The 22,595-nt window shown below is 41.9% G+C and overlaps 2 protein-coding genes across 7 annotated transcripts in view; one reads left to right on the top strand and one right to left on the bottom strand.

Annotated features, from left to right (window-relative positions):
• Positions 1–761: 761 nt before the first annotated feature.
• On the bottom strand, positions 762–22,573 carry LOC136115555 (uncharacterized). Of its 6 annotated transcripts, XR_011736560.1 has the most exons (5): positions 20,533–21,468; positions 20,299–20,361; positions 11,573–11,644; positions 9,163–9,271; positions 762–9,009 (listed from the first exon to the last, which is right to left on the bottom strand). XR_011736560.1 is itself a non-coding variant. In XM_071802416.1 (4 exons), the coding sequence occupies exons 1-4, from the start codon at positions 21,042–21,044 to the stop codon at positions 9,265–9,267; spliced, it is 654 nt and encodes a 217-aa protein (XP_071658517.1). In that variant the 5' UTR covers positions 21,045–21,468; the 3' UTR covers positions 762–9,264. The 6 variants fall into 6 exon arrangements, 2 of the variants coding, with proteins under 2 accessions (XP_071658517.1, XP_071658518.1); XM_071802416.1 differs by having other exon boundaries at positions 762–9,271; XR_011736561.1 differs by lacking the exons at positions 20,299–20,361; positions 20,533–21,468 and adding an exon at positions 22,224–22,573 and having other exon boundaries at positions 762–9,271; positions 11,557–11,644.
• The window catches only part of ZSWIM6 (zinc finger SWIM-type containing 6), a 113,987-nt gene continuing 112,575 nt past the window's right edge, over positions 21,184–22,595 (top strand). Inside the window, exon 1 of the mRNA XM_065860568.2 lies at positions 21,184–21,718. Within this exon, the coding sequence (XP_065716640.1) occupies positions 21,208–21,718 (511 nt within the window). The 5' untranslated portion in view covers positions 21,184–21,207. The remainder of the gene's footprint in view (positions 21,719–22,595) is intronic.

Below are 22,595 nucleotides of genomic sequence, written 5' to 3'. Positions count from 1 at the left end.
GCCTCAGAAGCAACTCAGTCAATGATACAGGTTAAGAATATAAGCTTTGGTTTCTGAAGAAGCTGACAAATCAAGTCTAAATTAATGGGAACAAAAGAGATGTTTATCTAATTTTCTTTCTGCACAGTTACTTTCTGTAATTGCTCGGGTTTTGTCTCATGTACTTTCTCTAATCGTGAATATTGTCAAGGATGCAATGATAGTGAGGAACTCTTCTACAGCATACATTAATGGTGCTTTTTTACATATAACAGCCATATTACTTACTGAATGTAGGATTTTAGATTAAAATATAAATTTGGGTATTCGAGGTAATATAACTAAAAAGCCCTTCAAGGTAACTAAAGCAATTCCTTTTTAATTATAGCTTTATTATAACATGTTTATTAAAATAATTCTCAGCAAAATTAATTTCCTTCCAAGGAACAGAACACTGAACTAAAAGTAATTCTGAATCATGTACTAAGATAGCCAGTTGTGATTCAATTTAATCAGTACGCATTACATCTATTGAGTCCAGTTGCAGAGCTACCCAATTAATGTATCCTTGTTATGTCAGTTAGTCTGAACCAAATGCATACTACCAAGAAGGAACCAGCTATTTAATCAGCTCTGTTAAGACACTATGTTTCTTACTCTGTTACTACCTAAAGCTGCTACATAATGAAGAAAATATATCTGTCAGTAAAGACAGGAACTTGATATCACAGACTGAGACATCTGTTTTACTGCAAGTATCCAAACAGCAGGTAACTTTAAGATAAATTTTCTTCAGCATTGGTTTATTCTAACTAATTAAAAAAATAAAACAAAGGATGGAAAAAACACTTGAATTAGTGACTCTGACAAACTAACATTGAGGAAATCTTATTAATCTAACATTGCTCAATGGGTTGAGTGGCAAAGCAGCTTGGAAACCAGAGTGAGTGGAACAGAAAACATAAAAATACGGTAAGGTTTAAATAAAACATAAAAACATTTTCTGTATATGTGTGTGGAGGGAGAACCATTACATGTAAGTCAGTGTTTGATATGTGGCTTATAATTACAGGAAGTTTGTAAAATGTGCCATGATACCTGTCAATTATCAGCAGGCAGAAAACGCAGATAACATACATAATTCATCAGCATACTGCTCTTTGTTGTTAAGACGACTGATTTAGCTCTATAACATAACTGCTTATTCAAAACAAGACATTTAAATTCAAATGAAATACTGTTACCTCTTCAAAATGTATTCAGTTATTATACTGATTCAGACGTATATATATGCGCTGCTAAATGTTAGCAAGGAAGACTAGAACTACACAAATTTATGTGTGCACGCAAATCTGTGGTATTACGTGGAAGAAAAGAGTTGTTATCAAAATCAGTCAGCTCTCATATTCTTGCATGAGAGAATGTCTTAGCCAATTCTAACTTCTAATAGAAAACATTTAACAATTAAAATTATTTTAATGTTCTTAATATATTTATTATTTATTCTGCTAGTCTCACACAAACTATCTTAATACTTGCAAATATACTTTAAAATTTATTAAAAAATTAGTGTAGAGGTTAATTCAGCTTAATTTCTCCTGCTACAGCCTTTAATTGTGCCTGCTTGAAGTCAGATGAATCTTAATAAAAACGTAAACTAGACAAGGGCTAGCATTAAGTACTGATTGGATGTTGTGTGGAGGATTTCATGCTTTTCTATGAGTACCCTCACTTAAAATAAAAGAAATAAAAAAACCAACATCTACCAAGATTTTAAAAGCCTGAAAAAAATACAGAGGTTCTGGAAATTATAGTATCCATTGCTTGCGAGTGAAAAGACAGAAAACAGTTCAATGTTTGGAGGTACAACAGAAATTTGCGTACAGCATAAAAAAAACACAAAGAGGAAAGAAATAAACTGCTTTTATTTACTATTTCAGAATATGAGAAGAAGAAAACACACTGTGAAACCAAAAGGATATCAAATAGAAAACTCATCAAGGGAAATGGCTTCTACATAAAAGACTTGCACAGTTGGAGTTCACTCCTATAATGTGAGCAGGAGCAAAAAGCTCTTCTGTGTAAGCAGGATTTCCACGAAATTTGAAATTTTATGAGTGATGAGTGCATTCACATCTATATACAAAGGAAGCTGTGAATGTTGTCATTGTGTATGAAGGTCCATGGTGCTGTACCAAAGCTGCACTACCTCATGGGTGCATTTCCTTTATGATGAGGGTGTCTGCATTTGCCTGTGTGGGGTCTGATTCTGGATAGGTAGATGTACTTTGCAGCTAGAGTACACTACATCCTGTGTTATTACTAAATAAGTATAAAAACCTTTCCTGATGCAAATCTTTTTTATTCAGAAAATTATTTTCCTATAATTTAAAATTCTCAGTGAAATTTTGCTTCTTATTATAAAGTAGCTTCCATATCATGGCCTGTCCTCAACTGTAGTGATGACATTTTTAGGTCATACAGTATACATTACTGATGGCAGCAGGACCCAAGGTCGAGGAAAGCTTTGGGTTGCTTGCTCTACTGGATACACAGCAAGTGGCGTGGACAGAGTTATTACAGCTGCTATGGTCTTGCGAAGCTGGGTTTGGTCTTTTTCTCTTCACTTACATGACAGTCTCTAGCCCTTACTGCCTGAGGTTCACATGCTGTTTAGGCTGAGAGGATTTATGCTTTTTTTTTTTTTTTTTAAATGGCACTGCTACTTAGAAGAGAGAAAGAACGATCTATTTTCAGACCTTTTGAGCACTAAACCATTCACCAAAACACCTGTGGCATTTGGAGTCTGTGTTAGGGTCTGTTCAAACTAGAAGTGAGGTGGTGATTGACAGACAGCTCTACCACCTTCCTCAGGCAGCTACTGCCATGGAGGCAGCTGGCGTCATTCTAGTCTCTAGGTGTAGCTGCACCAACAGCAGTGGTGAGCATGGCTTGACTTTGGTCCAACAAGTTTGCCTGACATTAAATGGAGTATGCTAGAACATGGGAAGAACAGGATCACAAGGAAATTGAGAAAGACTGTGTGTTTTGTTATTATTTCTCAGTTTTTCTTAAGGCAGCATAAACAAGCATTCAGTAGAATGGGGTAGGAATAAGGCTCTGTAGCTGCAGCAGACAGATAAGGTAGATCAGGATGTCAGGTGGCAAGGAAAAAACAAACAAACAAAAATCCAGTAAATCAGAAGACATGTAGAGAAACGTGGAAGTGATCAGAAAAGGAGAAGAAAGGTAAAAAAGTGGACAAGGGTTCTGTCCTCTCCTCCTGGGCTGTAGTTAGTCAGAGACTCTCACTGGCAGCTTGGCCCTGGCCTGTAACCCTCCCCAAGCTTCTTTATTTCCATTACTGGCCTGAATGAGGCTTTGAACAATCTCTCACAGCTGAAGGGAAAATCCTACCAGTTCAGCTTAGCAAAACGTTTGCGTTAAGTTTTCAAAAGACAGTTGATGGGAATTGCAAAACAAGAAATTACTTATTACATCCCAGTTTATACAGCAGGACAGGCTGCAAAACTGGCTTTGTGGGAGGATCTCAGGCTGCCTTCCTTCCCTGTCTCTGCACATTCTGCCCAAGCCCAAGTACCCTCCTGCCCAGCTGCCAAGGTCTGTCCTTGCTGTGTGGGTTCTGGTGGTATCCTTTGGCTAGATCCGAGGAGAAGCTGCAGGTAATGCATCTCATTTTCTATTTATCATCCAAACTCATCCCTGACATAAGATGCTGTTTATTTGTTCCAGCAAACACAAAATTGAATATCCATAGTTAAGACCAGGTTTTGGTTAGCTGCAAATCAAATCAATTTGTCAGTATGTAAAAAAAAAAAATGCAAAGTGTTGCCATATTTGTGTCCAACACATAATATACGCTATTTTTTTATACATAGTGGCATTGCAAAAAGCAACATATTTTGAAGCACATGCAGAGTAGAGCCATTTCTCGTAAGTGGGTAAAGCTGTACTAAAACATATGTGCTGCATAAACAAAATATTTATTGTACTCACAAATTATCTGTACATGCTAAATGTGAAAACGACTGCACTACTGATTATTTCCCCTGAGTACACATAAAATAATGCCAAAGGGCAGAACATTACCAGACTAGTTCAACCACACCTCAGGCTTCCTGCAGGCTCACTGAGATGATGATCTCCATACATTTATTTGTCTCTGTTGCCCTTTCTCTCACCCTTAGTGATTACTTCACACACATGGGCACTGCATGGGAACAAGATGGCAAGAAGATGAGGAGTTTAAGAGCTGGAAAGCAGCTGCAGTTTGAGATGGGCAGAGGGTGTCATCCCTCTGTAATAAGATTGAGTCACCCAAATATTTGGACAGTGGTAAAACAGCAGTGAGGATGAAAACACTGAGAAGCTGAGAAAATGAAGGAAGAGAGAAGTCTGGGGAGATCCTTGCTTAACTTTTGCCACCAACCTACAGACAAGGAAAATTTGGCTGCGCTTGACAGTGTTTTATTCACCTAGGGTCAGCTGGGTAATTTTTGCCACCCTTCTGAAGGGTAAATTTGTTCCTTTTGCATGTAGCAGGCTCTGTTTGGTGATGTAGCTACAGCTACTGTCCAAAGCAACCCACTCAGGATCCCCCTAACAAATCCCATGACTGTAGTAGAACCTGACACATATTGCTAAAACATTTCTCCCAGTCTGGGATTGTAAATACCTAGTTTCTTTAGGCTGGTGGTTCATAACTTGTTATTGATTACACATTTCTAAGAAAACGTGACAATGGAAGAAAAAGCAAAAATACTTTCCCTGCCGTCCCCCAACACAATCACAATCAGAGGGTTTAAGAGTTAGCACTAGCTAGAGATTTCCTGAAGTATGTAGTAAGGTATCAAACAAAGGGGATGATGCAGAAAAAACATGAAGCAACCAGCCCTAGAGATGTAAAAGATGACCTTCGGGTAGCAGGAAAACAAAGTTTGTCTCCTAAAATCCAGCATTCTGTCATTTATCAATGCTTCTACTTATGCACATCATGAAAAGTTACCTTTAGGTCTACATGATTGTAATGTCTTTGCAAGATGTAAAGACAGTCAGACCAGTTTATTCTTTTTCTTGCTGACCTATTAAGGGTGGATTTTTGAGCATGGACAGAAACTTCTGTCATTCACTAAGTGTCCTCACTGGGTAGCAGCCACGGAGTATGCTTGAGCCAGGGCTGCACCTGATTTATAAAAACGGTGGTGTTTGTAGCTACTCGCTGTCATTACCAAAAGAAAGAGCACAATTGTATATAAATCTTAAAGTAATAGGGGAAATTTGATGCTTTATGGCAAAAATAGTTATTTACAGGCAAAATTGCGTAACATACTCTAGTCATATAAAAATGATGGTTTTTTCTGTGTGAAGAGTTAAATCAAGAACTGTAAATAAAGAAGACACATTTTCTTTGAACATATAGTGATAGGTACTTTACTTTCAGTATTGCACTCTGCAATAGGTCAGAGACCATGTTTTCTCTGAAACTCTTCACAAGTTCCTCCCATATTCTTGATATCAATTTTGTATCTGCGCAACTCATATTCTTTACAAGTTCAAATTGATACCACACATCAAGTAGTGCTCATATGGCTTGAAGATGATACATAAATCAAAACTAAACCACACTGAATTGACAAACCTAAGTAACTGCTTTAAAATATTGCATATGTGTAATACACATGATGTTCCTGGTCAGTATAGAGATTTCACTAGCTTCTAGCAGAGCCAAATTCAAAGGCTTTGCCAAGGGAGTGTTGGCTTTTAGGTATCCCAGGAAAGTTGTTGTCAAGGATGAGGTTAGTCTCTGTTCAACTTGCATTTTTGATAAAATACAGGACACAATACCAGTTACTCAGATTCAGGACAAAGGACTTCAATTCTCCAGTATGCAGTGGTCTGCTGGCAGCTGATTAACAGGTATTAAGATAGCTAGACTCAGACACATACTTAGGCACTTACCATTTTTCAGATTAGTTAAAGAAAGTAGCAGCTGCTTTTTATTAGAGTTTTCAGACGTAAAACTTCAGATGGCATAAATTATCAAATCCCTTGAAGTTGGCTGGAACTCTGATAATTTACACCAGATGAGAATCTAAGCTATCATTGGAGATACAGTCTCACTACAGGAAACCGAAATGAAAAATGCTGCCTAGTGGATAGAGCAAAAAGTCTGGAAAATCATTTGATCTGACTGTGTCAGTCAGCTCATACATTAAAAACAAAGTGAGATAGTCTGGGGAATGCCTGCCAGTTTGTGGATACGATTTCACTGAAATTTAAAGTGCAGATTAGACTCACCATTTTGTAGCAGAGACAAGCTTATATCTATGGAGACGAAACAGCCTTCAAGAGTACCTCAGTCAAGTGTACTTTCAGCCTGGAAGAGCAATTACATTGCCGCTACAAACAACTGACTGCTATCACAGCACTTTGATGTCAGCCTGGTGTGTATCCCCAGAAAATCTCACTGTAACTGTAAAAGACTTGGGCTCTTTCAGAAGACAAACCTCCTTCATTGCAAAGACAGAAAGAAAAACTGGGGAAAAGAGACAAAACCTTCTGCATCCTCCTTTCCCCACAGCCATGGATCAAAACTTATTTCTTTGGATGCCCATGAGAAAGGGGGAAATGATGGTCAAGTGTGTGTAGACCAGCAAATGCTGTGCTGCTTTCCAGGTTCTCTCCTTGTGACTTCATTGCAATACAAACAACAGCACCTGAGACACAAGACTCCACTAGAAGAAGGTAAATATTAACTGTGGAGGTCTGAGGGTCTAAGCCGTGGTTTCATGACAGTTGTACTTCGGAACCTCCTGTCTCAGTGAGAGTTGTCGGGCAGAGTCTTTACCATGAAGGGGACACAAGAAGATTCACAGTTAAACATGATTCTTACAAGCACTCAATAGGAAACTGGAATTCCCAAGGCACAGAATCAGGACCATGCACCTGAGAAGTTCAGGTACGTGGCACTAGGCCTAGTTAGAAAAGTGATGCTTTTCTTACCTGTGGATTTCCAGAGTACTTCAAGTACAATCAAACAGCTACCTGATCCAAGGATGGATGAGGAAGGAGTGACACATCACACGTACTCTTCAATGAGCAGTGACCAGTGAAACCACAAAGAACATGCAAGGCAGTCCGATGAGAATGTAAAAGATAAAAGCTACCCTAAAAGATAATAAAGAATCTCCTCAGCAGTAAAATATTGTTTAAGATCTTAGTGAGAAATTGACTTCATCTGAATAGAGGCTAAGCCCTGGAGCTACTGATCCCAAGGGCAGTAATTATTACAATAATAGCACAGCTCCTTCCTGGTCAGTGCTGCAATGAGGAGGAGACCAGAGTTACCTACTACTTCCATGACACTACTGTGGCTCTTCCCTGTCCTGATTTCTTGAGATCATGCAATTCATTAGCTTCTTCAATACAGGACAGGAAAATACAGGGTACTTTGTGAAGCTTTGTTAAAAAAAAAATTTAAACACATCCCTTCCTTACCAGTATCAAAGTAATTCAAGAAGTTGGGAGGCTTGCATAGGTCAACTTTGCACCAAAAGGTTGTTTAGAAGGATTGCTATCAGGTAAAAGTTTTCAGCTTGGAGGACATTTAACAGAAAAATTCAGATGATCAGTCATAAAGAAAAAATAGTAGCAACAGAGATAGAAATATCCAGTTGTTAGGGACCACTTGGAATGCTGATCTAATTGAAACATGCTCTCTAGCTTATTTTAAATTTCTTACATAATTATGCTCTGTTTTCAAGTTCTTCTCACTGCACAGAGATCCCTTTTGTGTAAGTTCATATTCAGGTTGAGTTCAGAGAGGCTTCATAGCCATCAGAGACAATACACTGTCCTTCTGCCAATGCGGTATTGCCCCAAGCTGCAAGCAGGCTGAAGTAGCCACTGTAAGGGATATTTGCATTTTTTATCGCTTGCAGAAAGGAGGTTTTCAGCCAAGCGAGGATGTAATTTTAGTCTTCTATGCACAAAGAGGGAATTGGTTTGCTGTATATAACAATAAGCTAATGTTACTGATTACTTCTGCACTTTTTACTTGAAGGACTAAGCATCACTTTACAGGCAAGAGTCTAAATACAAGTTGCAAGTTTTGGACAAGCTGAAAAATCAAGTGTCAAAATGGACATATTCCTGGTGTATTTAAAATCATGTAAGAGATAATACATCAGCTAAAACTTAATCCAAACCAGTATTCCACCTTCATATAGCAGCAGAGAATCACCAGGTATACTGTTGATTCACTAGACTGTGGCTCAGAAACCAGTATAAACAAGGAAAAGGAGTCCTAAAATTCCACATGTGGCTGCCTATCATCTGCGGACATCTTTAGAACAGGTTTTTATGCAGTCTGGATCCCTTATCACACTACACTATTTACAGATGATTATGCCATTTCTTAAAAGACTGCAGCTGCACTGAAGCTCCAGTACAAATGTTAGCACCCATAGACAAAAAACTGGACCATGAAGTAAGCCCACAGTAGAGTTGAAGGAAGAATCAAAGCCATCTTGGTCTCCATCAGTGATAAGGCTAGAACATCCACTATGACGATCTGCGCAGATCTGTTTTGTTGTAGAAGTTCCTGACAATTCCTGAACCACTGCTGGTTCAGTTAGAATATGTCTCTTAAGAAAGATCTCCCTTGAGGTTAAAACTCCTAGAGATAGAAAACCCATTATAATTTTTATCAAACAGTTCCAATGAATAAGTGCTCATTATTTAGAGAAAATTGTACCGCTTGGGTCTAGTCTGATTTTTTGAGCTTCAACATCCAGCAATCAGATCCTGTTATATATCTGTCAGGTAGATGGAAAAGGTAGGTATTAAGTTTCTGTTTCATTGCAGATACTTTTGGACTCCAGTCGATACATCTTTCTGTTTAATAAACCAAACAGAAAAACTTCCCTGTATCACATCACTTCAATTAATGAGTTTTCTGGTTCTTCACTCAAGCTTTTCTGTCCACCAAAGGTCTTCTTGAATCCTAAACTGGACAAAGCAAGTTTCAGCAAAAATTGTTTCAGTGCCAAAGACAGAGTCAGTATTGCCTTTGTAGTCACTAGAGATTTCTCTTTTTATAGCCAAGAATTACATGAGGTATTTTGACCAAAACACTGTATTAAAGAGTTCACTCATTGTTACCTTCCTTGACAAATCTCTCTGCACTTCTTCATTCTTCCTCCAAATCCCCAAATAAAAGCTCATTAACAGAATAAAAATTCCAACCAGCATTTTCAGATCTTCTTAGGTCCTGCAAAACACAAATTTCTGAAGATGAAAAACGCAACAGCAGCATTAACTTTGCCATAATGTGACTGAATATTAAGACTATGGGAATTATCTGCAGACATGATTTTATTCCCTCTTTTGTTACAGCTGTACCAATGGACTTGCTCAGAAATGATCCGGAGCAATTTTGTAAGCTGTACCTCCTAATAGCAGTGAAGCTGGAAGAGACAAAGAATGAGTGCACAGAAAGAATAAGACATACGTTTTTGTTGAACCCCACCAGGTAAGGCTGCCTTGCACAAGTTGGGCCAGTTAGAGAGCTAAAAGATCATCTGTCATGGGGATTATCTTCACAGGGGAAAAACACAGTCTGCAAATTTGCTTGATGATTAGATGATAGCGTAGTCTTGGATGACCACAATTACAAATACACGTGAAAAGGCTATGCAAGGCAGAGAAAGGGTAGCAGTCATGATGCATCTATGATATAAGACATTTTAAAAGACTGGCTGAAGGTTCAAAAGCAGAGTCGACCTATAGCATGGAAATTTATTTTTTCCAGAGAACACCTTGCTGAACTGACCTTCAATGGCCCCACTTTCGAGTGCCTTGTGTGTTCTTGAGCTCTGGTATTTGGTGTGCAGACCAAATGTAGAAGTGAAAACAACAGTCTGCTTTCACTGTTCACAGATGTATTACTTAATAGCTAGCCAGAAAACACTGCTTGCACTTATCTTTGCTACTTACTACATTCCCAATCTATGGGGGTCATCTAGGAGTATCAATAATTTTACACAATTTTTTGTACCATTTAAAACAAACATTAAATAATGCATGGCCAGAAGCAATTCCTAAAATAACCGTAATACAAATATACTGACTCAGCCAGAATCCTCCATTTACTATTTTGGTTTTGACTGTCAGTTAACCAATATTCTATCAATTAATGGGTCACATAGATTAAATTAGCATGACATATAAAAAGTGTCATGCAGTGGTAAGTCAAAATGTTTAGAAGAAATCTAGGTATTACATAAACATTATTGTTGTGTAAACATCATACTTTTTATCAAGTGTGTTATTTAATAAAACTGTGGTCAGATCTGTTTTTTGTGTACTTGTATTGACCAATGTTAGTTCTACTGATTTCCTTTAATAGCTTACATATCAGTTATACATTTTTTGCCTACATGGATGCTAGCCAATAATAATCTCAATTGTCCTATTTACCCTTTTTACTTCCAGTCCTTTTAACTTCATCGAATCCTCTGGATTGTCTTTCTCAGTTTCAAATTTATTGAAAACAAACAGTAGCAATACAGATAGCTGGTTGGTCAGTTTAAATATGAACGCTGAATTAAAGTTATCTGAATGTATCCCTTTAAACATAGCTTTGATGGCTAACACATTCCTGAGTGACTGCTTGGAATAGGATGTGTTTTCTCACCTTCCAAAATGATAAAAGTTTAGGGTTTACCTACATGCACCAAACATAGAAAAAATATTAAATTATTCGGTCCTTTGTGTCTTACTAGCAACACTTCCATCCTTTCTATAGTTCCATATGATTCTTAGGACTAACATAACCATCACTCTAGAGATCTTCTCGGTGACAACCAATGATAGGACAAATGGCAATGGTTACAAACTAGAACACAGGAGGTTCCACTTAAATTTGAGAAGAAACTTCTTCTCAGTGAAGGTGACAGAACACTGGAACAGGCTGCCCAGGGAGGTTGTGGAGTCTCCTACTCTGAAGACGCTCAAAACCCACCTGGACACATTCCTGCGTAACCTCATCTAGGCGTTCCTGCTCCAGTAGGGGGATTGGACTCGATGATCTTTTGAGGTCCCTTCCCATCCCTAACATTCTGTGATTCTGTGATCCCAAATTGTACCAGCTCCAGTGATGAGGGCAGCAAGGGACAGGAATGATGTTGTGTTCTCTGCAGATGTAATTGCCATTTACAGCACTGACTCATCGGAGGTAGTAATTCTACATAAAATATTCCATCAAAGTGGCTGATGTGTTATCCCAAGATGGTGTGTTCAGGCAATAAGAGCAGTCACTGTTCTGTGCCTCTGTTGAAAGGGCAGAATCAGCTTAAAATCTAGCCAGCCTTCAAAAGTTAGTTAAAAGCAGTTCTATATTTTCCTCCACATCTCCCAAATGACTTGTGAAATTTGCTTACAGAATCATGTCCTTCCTGCTATGTGACAGATGCACACAAAAGAAGAAACTGACTTAAACAAAAACCGTGAAGGTAAGTAACCACAGATAAAAGAAAAGAGTAACCAGGGAATTACTTTTGTTCAGTATTACTTGCAACAGCTGGTATGACTCGATGAGAAAGGTGTAGTTATGTTCACACTGATCCTTCCAGAAAGAAGTGACCTGTGGAGAGACATGAAGCAGCAAGGTATTATTAAATTCACCTTAATTCTGTCAGACCATGACTTCTCATATAAAAGATTTCTGCAAGAACATCACAACATTCAACAATAAAAAATATATATTAGATCAAGTTTATCAACAGTATATACCTGGAACAAAAAAGGACTAAAGCAGATACAGAAGTTTCTTTTATATTACCCTCCTTACACCTATTGACCCCACACCTTTCTTATTTATATGCAGACAGCAGAACATCCATCTTGTCTACAAATGATCATTATTTATTTTTTTGCAAGTAAACTTGCAAAAATATTTTAACTATCTTTGCACTACAGTTGAGCATAAAAGGCTAGTAGTAGTTGTATTTTTAAGTATACTTTCTACAAAATTGAGGCTGTTATGGGGCTAGTCAGAATTACTACTAACTATTATATTTCTACCATTATGCTTTCACTCATCAAGGTAAGATCTACACAAAAGATACCACAAATATTCTTGCTGAGATCAGCAAAAGCCAAAGTAGTAAATGTTGCATAATGTTCACTCTGCAGACACTGACGTGTACTCTCAATTGGACTGTAGTCTGAAATCTGATTTTTCAGTTCTCAAGCTACTTTCAAACACTTGTCTCCTGCATGCTAATTTCAGGCTTGTGTTGGCAGATCCATAAGGAGCATGTCACGAATGTTGCCATGGTTATACTCTCCATTTAGTAAACAGTATAAAATAAATCCACAGTTGACGGCAATAGTGCAACTTAGACCAATCCCCAGGTACTCTTAAAGTGGTTCCTCTTCATTTACGCTTAAAATCTGAGTAAGCAGAGACCGTGGTTTCATTTCCAAGTTGCCAGTGTAGGCGACACCATCCCTTCTAAGAAGTGTTCAAACTTAGCAAGCAATTTTTCACTCCTTGGGTCATCATTGCAGACAAGGTAAGGGATTCTGAGCAAACGGAAAAAGTTACCTTCCCCCCCTTAGCAGATGTGGTGACTGCGACTCATGAGTACCAGATGGAGATTGTCACCACAGCATCAATTATTGGGAGACAAAACTGTAACTTTTGCAGGGCCCAGAGCTATTTTAGGAGGATTTTCCTGACGCTTGAACCGGTTCAGGGCGGATCCAATTTCCCAGGCAGTAAATGCCACTTAGAGGGTGGAGTTGGCAAGGGACTCATTTACACATTCATCCTTCAAATCTTACTCGCATTAGTTCTGCTCTTCTCTTCCTCAGTTCTTCCATTCCTGAATCATACCCTAGTGATTTCATATTTTCTAGGGAACTTCAAAAGCAGCCATACAACTCCAGCAAGTAATCTTTTCTTTTAAAAAGAAAGAATCAAAGCTTTTATGTTTGCAGAAATAAATTGAAAGGTCAGAGTAGAACGCAAACCGACTCAGTACTGGTTGTCCCAAGTGTCTATGTGGGGAGCCTTGGTGCCTGCACTGCTGGCCCGGGCACAGTGAACACAGTGCTCAGGCTTTGCTGCTGCTCAGAAGCACTGAAACCACAGAAGAACAAGCTGATTTTGTGCTGTCTGTAACAAAGCTCTGAGAAGCACATACTAAAAGTACTAACTGAGAAGCAGTTCTGAGTTGGGGTACTGGAGAGATTCTTCCACCTGCTTCCATCTGGGTCCAACAAGAGTGTCAGACCTTCACTACAACGGGATGAATTCAGAGGCTCCATAGAGACCTGTCCTTACTCAGAGGCTCCACTTTTTGAAAGCACTAAAAAATGTATTTTACATGAACACACCAGAACAGACTTCTACCCCTCCCGCTCATGGATCGCATCATCCGCAGGATGACTGATGGTGACATCTGCCTAAGCTCTCAGTCACAGTATCTGACACAGTATCTCCTGCAGCATTGGAACCCCACCACACACAGTGCCTCTCTGTTCCTTCTGGAGGACCCCTGTACAGCCCAGCAGAGGACAGTGTCTAGCCACAGGACAGCTGCCCCATGAGTCCTGCCTAATTTATTGAAGCAAAGCAGCATGGATACTTATTAAGATGTCCCTTTCTTTTCAACAGTAAAACCGCCAAACTCATGCAACTCCTAATACTCCCCCTGCAAGAGGTTGGAAATATATGACTATATTGTTCCACCATAATTCCAAGTGTCGAAGTGCAGCAGGGGCATATCTCTCTGCTCATCTTAATCCCTGGAGCACAAAAGAAGAGAAAGAAGAATGCCTTGCCCTTCTATTCAGAGCAACTTCAAAAGTTAGATGTTCTTTAGTGACAGACCAGTGGAAAAAAAACCAAACAAATCCCCACTCCAAGACAGGGATTCCAGTGAGACCTTTGAAGCTACTGAAATAGAAGTACTGGTTTCTCCAAAAACATTTACTGCAGAGCTCTAACTATAGCTGATCTCTAGCTTATCAATTTGATTACAAGGCTTAGCTTGAGATAGGAGCTCTGGTACAATTTCCAAGACTGCAATACATGAAGGATAGGAAGAAGGTAGGTAAGTGGATGCAAAATTTACGGGACAGAAAAGCATAGTGCACAGTGAATGGGCAGCGCCCAAGTATGGTCAAAGGAAGATGAGAATGAGAAAGAAGGGACAGAAACAGGCAAATAGACAATGAAAATACCTACAGTTGGGGTATGAAATAGAGGTGAAAGTGTATCAGGATCACTCAAAATATAAATCAATAAGCTGTGTTTAAATTTGAAAGCTGACTGCTCAAAACAGATGCAGTATTCCACAGCTCAGTCACTCAGTGTTGTAGTGATAATTTGGTAAAACACATACACATCAGTCTAATTAGTGCTTAGGCTACAAAATTTCAAATACTTTCTGAAGCTCTGGGACAAATGCCGAAGTTTTAATTAGTTGAACCCAACCTGCAAAAGTACCTAAGCGGCACTTTGCTTAAGGACGGAATTGACACCAAATACTGCTATACAGATATAAACAGACTATGAAATCTGTGTGGAAAAACAAAAAAGTGAAAACAATTCCCCAAAATGTTATACTCTTGCATGGGTTCTTTACTAATTATTCCTCAGTGTACAGTCCTCTTTGACCAATTGAAGCTTAACCAGATCGCACAGCATAATTTTTCTGCCATACATAAAAATCTCTGTCTCTAATTTCATAGGGTGTCCAAACTATACAGAGGACCTTGTATTTAGAGCACTACCTTATAAGTTTGTCTCTGATACAACCTAAGAAAAGAGTTGTCCATAAGTCCTGACTAGGGGTTTCAGTCCCCGAAAAGCTAGAGGCAGGTTTACAATATTGTTCAAATACTCATAAACTAAGAATTTAAGTACAGTAAGAATCAAATTTTAAATAGGCTGTTAATAATAATAATAATTAAAAAAAATCTTAAAGTCCAGCTCAGTTTCCCCAGCATGCGAAATGTAATTACCAGTGACCAAGTCAGGGGAAGCAGACATTGTACTCAAACTTTTTGGAAGAATGCTAGTTATTCAAATGGAAACTGTTTAAGCGTTGCTTAGCTATCTCTGCCTTTTCTCTGCCTCCATACTTTCTGTGGGTCTTCAGTTATGATTTATAAAAGCAGAGAACTTCACAGAAGACTGGGAAATATCTGAAACAACTGCCACTCCGTTAGCTATACTTGCTTTTTCCTCGTCCTGCTCTCTTGGCTGTGCTGGTGGGGACAAGGAGGCACCAGCACAGCAAGAGTCCTACTGATAGGCACCACACCTCTAGAGCACACGAGCAAGAGCTTCAGTTTTTGGAATATTTAGCCTGTTGTCTTGTAAGTACAACTCTCTTGCCATCATGAACAAATCCAGACTCAGACTTCTTGAAATGTTTGTTTTTTTTTGTTTGGTTGGGTTTTTTTTTGTCGTTCCGGGGTTTGTTTGTTTTTGGTTTTTATTTTATTTCTTTTTTTTATTTTATTTTTTTATTTCTCCTTCCTTTAAAGCCATCCTATCAGCACTAAGCATCCTGAAAAATGCACTTCTGAGAATTTTTACATATGCTGTTTCTCTTTGCCACAGGTGAAAATCTGCATAAGCAATGCCTTTTATTCCTGACATTAGCTGGTAGAGGTCTGCATGTCCTTCTCCATGCAGAGTTTCTGCCCAGGAATTATTATATTGGCTGCTGCAGCTAGGTAGTTATTTGGTGAAATGCAGGGAAATATAAAGGAAAGTGCAGTTTAAAGCGAGGAAGCCCGAGTAGATTAAAAGGAGGTTTGTTAGTGCAGGGTGCTTATGCTCAAGAACGCAATAGCATCATGTTTCCTTTTAGACCATCAGTCCGCTTCACTTTCTGTACCTTACATGTGCTGAAGTGTTTCTATACATGCTGGTAGAGTGATTGCTGGCATTTTGCCCTATCACATTTTTGGTAGAGGACATCAGATCAGAAGACGATAAAGCTTAGGGGAATCTTTTATTTATTTATTTTTTTTAACCACTTTACCTCAATTAAGTGTATGTACTTGCAGCAATGAGAGAAAATACCTACAAGAAAGTAATTATAAAACCTGAAGTTTTCATCAAGTTTACTTTTATTCTGATATTAGAAAAAATAAAGTTTACAAACACTTGTAACAGGAATAACACTGGTTTTACTTTGAATGTTCATGAATTCTACAACGTATCTATAGAAGGTCACAACAAACCCACAGTGATGTTAAATCTGGAGTCCTCTCACAGACAGGATTTTCTGCTTTTGAGTTTTTGTAAATGGTTAGAGAATAAATTAAACTCTAAAGAAAGGTGAGACACTCTTACTCCTCTATTCTAAGACTTTGAAATTCTGAACCCTCTAAATCAGTTCAACATGCTTAATTTTAAGAAGTCACTTGCACACTATCATTCTACTTGTAACAGTGATGCTTTTATCCCCAGTAACTTTGTAGTGAGCTAAACTGTCCCAACAGATATCCCAACACAAGGCTCCTTATAAGGAAGAAATAATTTATTCCCAGGGTCTATTCTCAATAAATGTAAACTGAATGTGCTCATTCCTTGAGGAAATACAGAGCAGCATTAATTCACACAGCTCTGGGACTCTGGCGCACACAACGCCCTCCCGTTCAGTCCTTCTCAGAATGACTTCATACATCAAGTATCAAGCCACAAAAAGGCACAGGACACAGAAATCAATGTCAAGAGAATTCAGCACAAATTAAGATGTTTGTCTCATTTCATTATTCCAGAATACTGGTAAAGCATGCTTTGTCTTTTAAGTACATTTTCCTAAACGCTTTCAGCTTCTAATCTCTCACTCTAGTTTTGGAATCATCATCATGGAATTTAAATAGAATAAAAACCTACACTTTGAAAAGGCTCATTCAGTGCTGTTAGTTTATTTTCACTTTAGTAGAGAGACTCTAAAGAGCTGGCAATATTTATCCTACAGTATTTGATTTAAAAGGCTAGTAAAAGGCAGGTTCTTTTTTTTTAACTCCTTAAAGATAGTTTCTGAACAAAATGAAGGAAACTATTCTAAGAAAACGTTGTAAAACTGAAGATATTGGCTGATAACACTATCTTCTTCATTGACCAATGTTAAGATAACTTAACCAACACTCATGACTACTGTATTTTTTCCTGTATTTGGATTTCCAGAGTTACTACCCTTTAAAGTGCAGTGATATTCACTACCTTTTAGAGCAGTGTTTTTCATGTTTTCAAATGATGTGTTAGAATGCATTTGGCATCTGTAAAACCTCTGGCTTTCTTATAAGAACTAAAGTACCTAGCTATATAAAAACGCCTAGAGAAACAGGATAAGAAAGAATTGGTTTAGCATTGTAAATTCAGCTGTTTCAGTACGCTCATTAGTCTTTCTTGTATTTGATTATTTTAGTGCTGTCACCTCAAGCAATCTTTTTTTTCTTATAGCTCTAGCTCTGAGAACCCCTGTCTTCCCTCGCCAAGTTTCCTCTTCTTCTTCTTTGACCCCCTGCCCTCCCAGTGTTTAGAAATATTTTATGCAGCGCATAAATCCAGATTCTTGTTCAGTTTCAATACAGGAATGCTGAGTATCATCTTTCCAGATAAGTTTTAACCACCAGGGCAACTTCTGTTGGCCAGCATTAGGTTGCCTGCTGTCCATTTTGCTACATTTAGATGATTGTTTGCTTCTTACAAAGACAACTGTGCAGTTGTATGTGATCTTTCTTTTAAATTAGCACAACTGGTAGAATGCTCAAGCCCTGTATGTTTTACTGTAATCTACAAGAATGACTTTGAGTGGCCTAATGCTTTGAAACATTGATAAGAAGGAATTTCACTCAGTGGTGGCAACAGGTTTTTTTCCAAGTAGCTTATAGAAGAGCCTTTGATTACATCAGGAAGTTAACCAAGTTAAGGTTGCTGTTCTGCAGCCCATTCCTTCCTCTCTGCGTAACTCTGGACCTCCCAAAACTGTGAGGCAGAAAAGGAGGAAATGAAAGCTCAGGCTAGCAAAGTCTTTCCACAAGAAGAATATCCACTGAAAGAAAAACTAACTAGAAAATACAACAGAGCTCAGGTATGGCTTTAATTCATTTTACTTTCTTCCCTGGAGTTAACACACCTTCCCACCTCCTTTCAGAACATTAAAGGAACTCAAGGAGTAAGACTGGCAGGACAAAGGAACTTCAGCCTCAAATGATAATTTGCAAGCTGTTGTGGTGCCACACCAGTGCAGAGGAAGCCCAAGGAGAAGCATACCTGGTGCTCATGGCAGAAAGTCAAGAGCAAAGATGCCATTATCTCTCTGTGTGCTCCCTAGCCCAGAAATAAAAAGGCTTCACCAGCATCCAGTGTAGCTATTAATATGCATAGACTTAATGGGAAGTAGCTATTTCTGCTGAGTGGTGGATGGATGTAAGAGGTGGATCTATGGGATTTTCCACCTGCTTTTCTCTGGGATTTCTTAAGGAAACTTAATAATTCCTGCCAGATCTGAAAAGGCAGAAGAACTACTAAGTTGAGATAACTGTCACGTGGGCTACTTCTGCTTATTATGGATGTTTTATTGTTCCTTGGCTTTCATGCCGCTCTTCTTGTTTCTCAATTTTTACTGTAAAGCTTCTTTACTATGATGGGAAGAATTCTTCTGGTGGCATTAGTGTGTTATTTTTATTACAGCAGATGGCTAAGACCTGGTAAAGAACAGCCATTACCCGATTTAGAAGTGCATTTTTACTGACTTGCTTGTCACTTGTTTAAAACAGAAATAGCACTAGAAAAACAGAGAAGAAAAATTGCTTTGAGATTGCTTTTGAGACACCTACAAAATTTAGTTGCAGTTAAGTTTATAAATCCAGTAGATCATGTGCACAATACCTGTCTAAAATAAGGAAGAAGCCAGTTAATATGCCAGCAGGGTATTTGTGGATTTAGGAAACTGGCACCTCAAGAGTAATGGTTTTGTGTGGTCTACACTCAGAAGAACAGGCATCAGTTTAAACTAATTTCTTACCCAGAGGGTAGCTTTTACGATCCCAAAGAAGAAACAATTTGTAGGTTATGAAAAAAATAAGCTATGCAGAACATAGTTCAGGCCCTGTTTGCAGCCTGCAGTTTAAACTTGGTTAAAAAAATATCAGTCATTTTCTTAGTTTATAAGCTAGTGACAGCACAAAAAGAAAAAATTATATACCTAGACATAAAAAAATCCTCAATGAAATTTCACATCAGTGCTACTGTCTTCATTTACTAGCATATAAAGAGGTCAGTACATGCATATTCTAAACCGTCTTTAGGTTTCTGCTGATCTTTCTTTAAAGTCAAAGACAGCTATTCTGACGCAATTCATTTCCCATCCATTTTTAATAGAAAAATGCTGTTTATGCAAAGCTCTTCAACCCCCTGTTCACAAAATATGCTATTGTTCTAGTTTGGGGTCATGGTTGAAGGAAAAAGCAGATATGAAGTTTCAAGTCAACGTGATGCTGTTTGCAATTCTCAGACCTTATGCCTGGCACACTTGACATTCTTTCCCTGCATTCCCTGACAAAACCACCTCCCGCCTGCAGACCTTCCAGTCCAAGACCTGCATTGCACCACGGAAAATGCAGTACAGCTGGGTGAACCAGCCTAGGTGAACAGCCCGCGCCAACGAGCCCACTGGGCACCCAAATTATGGCTTCTGTACCGCATGTGAGCGAGCACGGCTCATTGCTAAATCCAAGCCAGGTGAACAAGTACTGTTTTCAACTGTGAGTCGTCAAAAATGCCATTTGCAAGCCAAAGTTCCAGAAAATTTAATAGTACAAAATGTTTATTGTTCTAAAACGATACATCAAAGTTTCTCTCCACAGGAAAGATAGTACTGGCTTTATTTGCTAGCTGTGATTATTTAATAATATTTTACATTCACAGTGTAGTTGTAATTAGGGTCAGAACTCCCTGCTAGAAGCAGAGGTAGCTTTTGGTATTTGTTGGGTGTTTACCCAGGGCTGTGCAGGAGCTCGACATCCTCAGCTTGACACTGTCGTTCATTTTCTCTTGTTTATTTTTACGAAGGCCGTTTAACTTGAGGAGTCGGTACGGCCCCGTAATGGTATGCTTTTTATATGAATACAGAAAAATAAAATTAATTCTTTCGGCTTCACTCTCTCCTGCAACCGCACCGCTCGCTAAACATTAACCGGGACAGATGGCCAAAGACACCAAGGCAAGCACAACGCGCTAACTGCGTCCAATTGACTCACCGCGGGTCTGTGGCGCCAAGCCCCTTCCCCTCGGGCGGCCGGAGCGGTTCCCAACCGGAGCATCTGCGGAGCGAACCGGCCGCCAGGACCTCGCACGGGGCTGGGAACCCGCCCGCCGCGCGCGCGCGCCACCCGCGGGGCCTGCACGCGCCGGGCCACCCGCGGCCCCGGCTACCGTAGTGCCACTAATAGAGGGGGGAAAAAATAAAATTGGGGCGCGCCTCGCTGAGGTACCTGCTGCGTAAGGGGTACCCGCTCCGTCTCCTGCTCCAGAGAAGGTTGTCCCCTTTCAGTACCCCTCTGGGACACGAATCTGGGCCTTTTTCCTCGTGTGGGCGCTTCTCACCTGCCCGCCGAGACTCCCCCTTCTTTCCGGTTCCGCCGTTACCGTATTTTCGGGCTGTGAGGCGCGGCTCTCCCCGCCCGCCGGCTTTCCCAGCAGAGGTGACCGGCCTGAGGCCGCGGCGGCCCCGCCCCCGCATTCCATTCCCTATATGGAGGCAGAGAGGGGCGCCGCCGGCCACGCCCTCTTTTCCCACCACGCGCGAGAGGCGCGCCCGGGTTTGCGCGCGTGACATCAGCGGGGGGGCAGACACGCGCGCCAGCCAGCCAGCCAGCCAGCCAGCCAGCCAGCCAGCCAGCCAGCCAGCCAGCCAGCCAGCGCGCCCCTCCACCCGCCCCCCGCCGGCGCGCGGAACGAGCCTTCCTCGGGCCTTTCTATTTACGTTCGTGGCGCTGATTTGCATAGAGCACCGCCCCCGCCGTTGGCCCCGCGTCCGACACCGCCCCCCGCCGCCATATTAGGGTAGAGGGGGCGTGTCCCGCGGGGGCTCGCGGCCGTCCGTTGCCTTCCTGGAGCCGTTTATAGGGTACAGCCACTTCCGCTGTCTGCTTAGAAGCGGCGCGATCATGGCGGAGCGCGGTCAGCTCCCTCCCGCCGCCAAGCGCCTCTGCTGCAGACCCGGCTATGGCTCGGGGTGCAGGCCGGGCCAGCGAGCGGGCGGCGCCGGACCCGGCAGCGGGGCGCTCTGCGCCGGACCCTCCTCCGCAGTTGCCGCTGCCGCTCTGGGGCTGCTGCCACTCGGCAAGACTCAGAGCCCCGAGTCCCTTCTGGACATCGCGGCTCGCAAGGTGGCGGAGAAGTGGCCCTTCCAGCGGGTGGAGGAACGGTTCGAGCGGATTCCGGAGCCGGTGCAGCGCAGGATCGTCTACTGGTCCTTCCCCCGCAGCGAGAGGGAGATCTGCATGTACTCCTCCTTCAACACCGGCGCCGAGGACCCCACCGCCGCCCCCGGGGGGGCCGCTACGGCGCCCGGCGGGGCCGCGGACGCCGCCGCTGCCGCCGACGAGAACCGCCTGCCCTTCCGCAGGGGCATCGCTCTGCTCGACGGCGGCTGCGTCGATAACGTCCTACAAGTCGGTGAGTCACCGACCGGGGCCGCGCTCCGAAGCCGGGCCGCCGCCACCGGGGCAGGGCGCCGCAGGCCTCCCCCGCCGCGGGGCTCCCTCTGCGTGTCACACGCCTGCCATCCGGGGAGCCGCCTCCCGCCGGCCCTTCCTCCGCGGCTCCGGCAGCCGGAGCTTCCCCCGGCAGCTCCTGTGGGGGTCCGGCAGTGCGGGCGGGGGAGCTGCCCCTCATGGCCCGGCCCGTACGAGCCCTTCGCTTCTTAGCTGTAATGCGGCCGGCAACTTCTTCCGCCGGTCTCCTCCCCTTCGCAGCAGGGACACGGAGTAACTCCCTCGCTCCGTGACACGGCCGCGACCCCCGCCGCTGGGCGGGCCACCCCCCCGCCTGTCCCTTTAACTCCCCCCCCGCCTCCGCCGGCACCGCGCCGTGCCCGCTCCCGGTAATTCAGTCCGTGTAATCCCGTTTGGCTCTGCCCCCTCCCAGCGCCCACCCCCGGTAATCCGGGTCATCGCCTTACCCTGAGCCACAATAGCGAGGAGATGCCGCCCCCCCATCCCGGGGGGACCGCCGGTGGAAATGAATCAGCAGAAGGGCGGCCGGCGGGGGAAGGAGCGGGGCGGGCGGGGGGGGTGGGGAGCGAGCGGGATGCACCGCCGTGCAAAATAAAGACATAAAAGCGGTGCGAGACCCCGGCAGCGGGTGTGCGGGGCGCTGGGTGGGAGGATGGGAGGATCTGTGAACAAAGGCATTTCTAGGGCAGCGACGGCGAGCCGGAGGGAGGGGGCGCGATCCGCCCCGCCTCGGGGGGTATGGCGGGGTTTTGCTTTGGGATGAGCCGCTTCGTGATAGGGCGGGGGGGGTTGCGGTGCGCTTCCTCCTCCTGGAACAA

This window comes from Patagioenas fasciata, chromosome Z, assembly GCF_037038585.1.
Source record: "Patagioenas fasciata isolate bPatFas1 chromosome Z, bPatFas1.hap1, whole genome shotgun sequence".
Taxonomy (NCBI): domain Eukaryota; kingdom Metazoa; phylum Chordata; class Aves; order Columbiformes; family Columbidae; genus Patagioenas; species Patagioenas fasciata.
This window is presented reverse-complemented; position numbering and strand designations above follow the sequence as displayed.